This window comes from Pholcus phalangioides, unplaced genomic scaffold (genome assembly GCF_987345545.1).
Source record: "Pholcus phalangioides strain wild (caught in Gottingen) unplaced genomic scaffold, Ppha-v1.0 ptg000015l_1, whole genome shotgun sequence".
NCBI classification, from domain to species: domain Eukaryota; kingdom Metazoa; phylum Arthropoda; class Arachnida; order Araneae; family Pholcidae; genus Pholcus; species Pholcus phalangioides.
The window spans coordinates 67,742,087-67,747,983 of NW_028301608.1; the positions used below are offsets into that span (position 1 = coordinate 67,742,087).

Genomic DNA, 5,897 nt, shown 5'->3' on the forward strand with positions numbered 1-5,897 from the left:
AGATTTGTCATTTTCTATTAAATGATGAGAGAATGAGAACCGAGTTTTTTTGCAGTTGCTTTCGCCTTTCGTAGTTATCAATGTAAATAATGATCCATGATCACGGTGAAATTTCAAAGTTTTAAAATCTTGAATGGAAAAAAAAAAATTCAGGTATTATAGCAATTCCTCTTTTACCTAATTAACTTCTCATGTTAGCAATGTGCCTGCTCTATCTTTCAGGTGTTGTCATGGTTGAAGGAAATCGGCTGTACAGTCAAGGAAGTCGACATCAGTAACTTAAAGTACGGATTCATGATATGGTGTTCGTGCTTATCTCAGGTCAAAGACCAGTCTATTGCCGAACTCATGTCTGGTGAAGTAAAGGAGGACGTCCAACCTCTTCAGCAGGAGATGTGGAAGTGGTTTTCTGGAAAGTCCGATTACACCTTCCCCATAATCATGAACGCCTGCATGCAGAATTACGTGGCACCCATGCTCGACAAACCTCTCGATATATTCTCCAAACGAGGCATAGAGCTGAAGAGAGAAATGGACGACATGCTGAAGGCCGGAGACTCAGTTTTCTTGTACCCCACGTTCCCAACACCTGCACCTCACCACGGTCAGATGCTCGTTACTCCGATGAACGTGGCGTACAGCGTCATCTTTAATACCTTGGGACTCCCGGTCACTCAGTGTCCTCTCGGGCTGACCAGTTCTAATTTACCGATCGGTATGCAGATTATCAGCTCACACGGCAACGACCGTTTCACTTTAACGCTGGCGGAGAGTATCGAGCAGAAATTTCGGGGCTGGATCAGCCCATCTTGAAAAGTAACCACCATGGAATGGAGGCCGTAATTCTGGAGAAAAAGAAAAGTTACTCGAATTATAAGCCCATGTGGGATCAGATATTTTTTTATATTTAGCCAGCCGGTATGACTAAGTCTTTCGTGCTATTTGTGGTTTTTATAATGTATTCGTTATATACGTTGTGTTTCTTTTGTGAGAACATATATCTCTAACTTTCGTATTGCACAAATATTTTTCTGAATAGCTGAGCTATAGATGAAACCTCATCGATAATGAACAGTGGAGTCAAGCAAACAAATATCTGTTGGTGTCGAGGGAAGGCGAAAATTTTTTTCGCGCTCAAATATTTAATAAATATATTTAATCTAATTTTTTTTTTACAAATTAAACCTAATTTTCATTGTTTTATGTCCGTATTTTTATACTAAACGTCCGGTGTACAGCACGTAACGAGATTCTTGAAATTATTTCGTATCTAATGTTTTCGAGGGATTTGTCTCATTTCATATTTTATCATTACTTCCATTCTACATACCTTTTATCTACTTCTCTATATATAAGGATATATATATGTATGTATAAGCATATTATAGTACTGTGCATTGGTAACACATGGCGTCCTTACTATTTCTAATATGCTGAAGTTAAAGATCCTAATTTCATTACTGAATGAAATTCTACGAATACCAATTTGTTTCGGTTGCGGTGATTTAACAGTGGAAAACGCTCTCGGTATTTAACAAGAACATAGTGATTTTATACATAGAAATCAGTTATAGATCGCACATTATTTTTCACGTGATCTTTTTTTTTTGTTTTTCATGTTTCTCGAATACCCTATATAATGTGCCATAACAATAAAGAAAAATTGTAAGTATATTGGTCTATTTTGTGAATTAATCTTTCCGAATCAAAATACGCACCATACGTGTTGCCCAGCTTGTTATTGTTTTAAATGAATTTTCTACTAGGTAGTTGTCAAAACTGAGGATATATTGGGTTATAATTACATTGTTAAATGCACAAAAAATATTTAATACCTTCAACGCATTTTCTAAGTTTTCGCTTAGTAATGGGTGGAAGGAAAAATAAAAAAAAAATAGATAGCAACACACACACACATGGCGTAGTTTAGTTTGAGTTAAACTTCTCTGTGATGTGTTCAGCTCACTAAAATGGGACAATGCCTTAATCAGCTTTTCCAGTAACTAATAATGTTATCTTGTCCCCGTGAAAAATGACCGAATTCAGTTGGAGAAGTCACTCCTGTCAACTTTTTTTTAAAACATTTATAGATTTGCTAGAGGAATAATTGAACCATCATGTTGGCCTCTCTTTAAAAGCCTTTTTAGTTCGATGAAGCGAAACGTGATTCATATTTTGAAAGCAAGAGGTGCTTCATCTCCTAGCTAGCATTTACTGTACGTTCCCGTAGGTACATATATTTCCTTCCGTGCTATTTATTAGTCAATCACTTTCTTTTATCCACCAGACACAGTGACACCATTCCCTACTCGTATTCGAGGCTTTCGCAACATTTTACCCCTCTCATTTCCCCCCTCGCATAAACTATTAAGTACGAACAAACATCACTTCTTGCCATTTGAATTTAGGCCACTCGAACAACTGAGCAAAAGAGAGCCCTTGAACCGAACGCGGAAACGTATTTATATGAGCGAGGGTAAAATGAAGTGTAGGTCACGTACCCGGAAAACACGGGAGCTATATGATGCACCAAGGTCAAATATCATGCGCGAAATATCACGTGATTTAATTCTGATAGATGCTTTGAAGGAGTACACTTGTCCATAGCAGAGTAGAGAGATTGTAATCCCCTGTTGCGATTTATAGCTCCGTGATAGCAGATGGAAGACTTCAAGCTTTATCCCCGCTTTACCCAACTCAGACACTCGTGATCTACCACACACAAATCCTAAGCGAGGGGATAGAAAAACCTATTACCATTTTCCCGCAAACGTATCTATTTTCGCTTTTCATCAGCTTTCGTTTCAAGGGAGGAGCCAATTTTTTTTTTCTCTCTCAAATACAGTGATTTGTAGAATTTGCATGCCGATTGTACTATAGTTTGAAAAATTGATAAAAATTCACATTTTTAAACCCTCAAACCCGGGGTAAATTTGTTATTCTTAATCAATGCTTATTGATCGTAGACGATCCGATGGGACCAGGGGCGTAGCCAGTTCGTTCGGGGGGGGGGGGGGACCAAAGTGACAGAACAATGGATTTGGCCATCTTTTTCCCTTTTTTTCGGTCATTTTCTCACATTTCGGGGGGGGGGCCTAATATCAATTAAGAAAATTTTCCGAGTAGGCGCTGAAACCATAATTGAAATTATCAGTCCGATAGATTAAAACAAAAAATAATTCCCAATCAGATATTCGGTTGTTTAAAGAAACCCTATTTTTCCGCCTCGATGAACGTGGTCTCCGGTTTATGAAGCATAAAAGAAAATTCGAAGCACGGTGGCGTTTACATGCAATTCTCTCTTCCCCCCCCCCCCGTTTTTTATAAACACTTTCACTACTTAATGGAAGCGAGTCACTTGCCCTGCTTTACCGTCACGATGCTGGAGGCGTTGGGCGGTCGAATTTCCCAACTGTTTTTTTTCTTTTCTCTTTACAGGATACACCACTGCTGGTAATATCCACAGTTGGATAACTTACACAATTGAGTTTATTCTTTTTTCAAACATTCGTAAGCGGGTCGCGATCTGAACTCTCGACGCCGATGATTTTAGTTTTTCTTTTCCACACGGCGGCCAAATTGACGGTTTCGCGCGACTTACTTTTTTCTACACACATTCTTAAAAAATTATCTAGCATTTTTTTCGTTTGTTTTCCCCTTTACCAGTCCTATTTTATTTTTATGGATTTTCTGAAGGTTGAGTTTTGTTTCTTGTGTTTTTATAATTTTTTATTCATTTCGCAAAGCTATAATTTAGAATAAATGACAATGTACGACGTCTCTGCTTGATGTCCTGTTACTTCCTGTAATTGAAAATAATTTTCCTCTTTAAAGAGATGAATGCAGGGTGCTAAGGAAAGCCCTTTTGACCTGAAATAACTCGCGAGTAACTGATAATGGAAAAAGCTACAGGTATGCACCGTTGTTTCACACTTGTGGGTGCTCAATGTGAGCTTTGTAGAAATTTTGAACAAAGTTTGAAGTTGCATGCACCATTACATACTAGCCAATTACCACAGAGACAATTTACTACCATTTTACCTTAAAAGAGATAGGTGTGTTGGAATTAATTATTGTGGAATCTAAGGGTGCATTTATGAGTGCCTTCTGCGGGTATGTAAAGTATCTCCTCTAATTATTTTAAGTGTGGTTTGTTGCATATGATTGGGTATTGCTTTACAATACCATTATTTAAGTTGCATAGCTCTGCAGTGCTATCCATTCGCAAGCCTCACACACAATTTCAGGTCTTCCCATGCTCAAGTTCATCCTATACAGTCGGTCCCACTTAGTACGATTATTTTCTTGGTCTCAATTTTTTGGAAAACGTTATAAGCGGTATCTTCAGTTAAAATTGGCCATAACTTATGTATTATAAAAAAACAAATCACTATTTTTGAGTAACCAAAGAATTTGAAAAAAAAAACCTTTTTATTGTAGTGAAAAATGGTAATCATGATAACAAATGCTGTGATTCAATTAAGATTTACTTGTAATAGACAGGAAAATATACTTACAATAGAGACAATACCTTTTGAGTGAATCAAAGGCGAGTGGTTTCAACGTCATGAAGCGTGAAATAAAAACAAAATTATAAGCTTAAAACAGCTATTTTGGGAGTAAGGCAACTCTTTCAGTGGGAAAAAAATCTGATATTGCACAGTTTATAATTTCGCTTTTATTTTCATTTTGAGCTTCAAGGCATTGAAACCTCTCATCCTAAATCCAATACTATATATATTGAAATAAAATTCCATCAATCAAATTACTAAAACACTTGAATCAAAATTATTTTACAACCCTATAGAAATCAGTGAAATCACATTTATATGATGTTTAGTTCTCTGCCCACATATATGTATTTTGATGCCAAAATATTTCATTTACATATCTCAAAACTTAATATACAGTATAACCCTCTTTTGCGGACATCACTGGTTGGTTTTCTGTGACTTCTAACTTTGAGGCGCAAATGCGGGCCGATTTCCTTATTAAAGTCTTACCACAGAAAGCAACAGGTCTACAACTGTTCTATTTTTGCGAAGCGGTGGAGACTCAGACTGAATTAATTATATTGATCAGAGGCATATTGTAGAAAAATAACATACTTTATTAGTAACAAAACTATTATGTAAAATGAATTAAATGCGATCATTGTCAGAGTGACCCTCGTGGTCCGACGATAAACATTGTGGTCCGGGAAGTGAAAATGTAAACATCAACACACTGGATGGCATTGACCACAGTTTTTTAGCTGATAGTTGTGAAAACTACGACACCATTATTCAATCATTACACTTCACTCATAGTTAGAAAAACCGATGACAGCATTATACATAACAAGCATTATACAAAAACAAACTTCACTTCAGGATCACTAGACATGCATGCACATTCCAACATGTATCAATTAATTAGAAGTTCCGCAAAGAAATGTGAATGAGGTGCATGTGTGGTTTAGTAGTAGTTGGGCACCGCAGAGACAATAAAAATTGCCCATAAAAGAGGGATGACTGTTAATGGGATTGGGGGGGGTGCTTGAAATGTATATTTTTGTTAAACAAGGGGAAATTATTGTTTGGCTGTAAAAGAGGGATGGCCACATCTCGGGTGTTTGTTGAGAGGTTTCATTGTATATGATGTTTTCATTTGGACTTACTGTCCAAGCAGTGGTGCTGCCATCTGCTGTCGATCACGGGAAGTAGACATCTTGAAAACAGGTGACGGAGAAGAAACTCCAAATATATATATATTTTAGAGAATGATAATATTTCTATCAATACACAATTCTGGATTTATTTTGTAGGTGGCATAAACACGGTTCCGCCGTTTTTCATGATTTTCCTTCTCCAAAAAAAGAAAGAAAAAAATTTGGAATTCCACAAAAGCATAGACTA

At 36.9% G+C, this 5,897-nt stretch overlaps 1 protein-coding gene across 1 annotated transcript in view; it reads left to right on the forward strand.

The window, feature by feature from the left end:
• The window catches only part of LOC149076589 (fatty-acid amide hydrolase 2-A-like), a 41,757-nt gene extending 40,083 nt beyond the window's left edge, over nt 1-1,674 (forward strand). Inside the window, exon 7 of the mRNA XM_089244184.1 lies at nt 223-1,674. Coding sequence (XP_089100310.1) covers nt 223-813 — 591 coding nt within the window. The 3' untranslated portion in view covers nt 814-1,674. The remainder of the gene's footprint in view (nt 1-222) is intronic.
• The last annotated feature ends 4,223 nt before the right edge of the window (nt 1,675-5,897 follow it).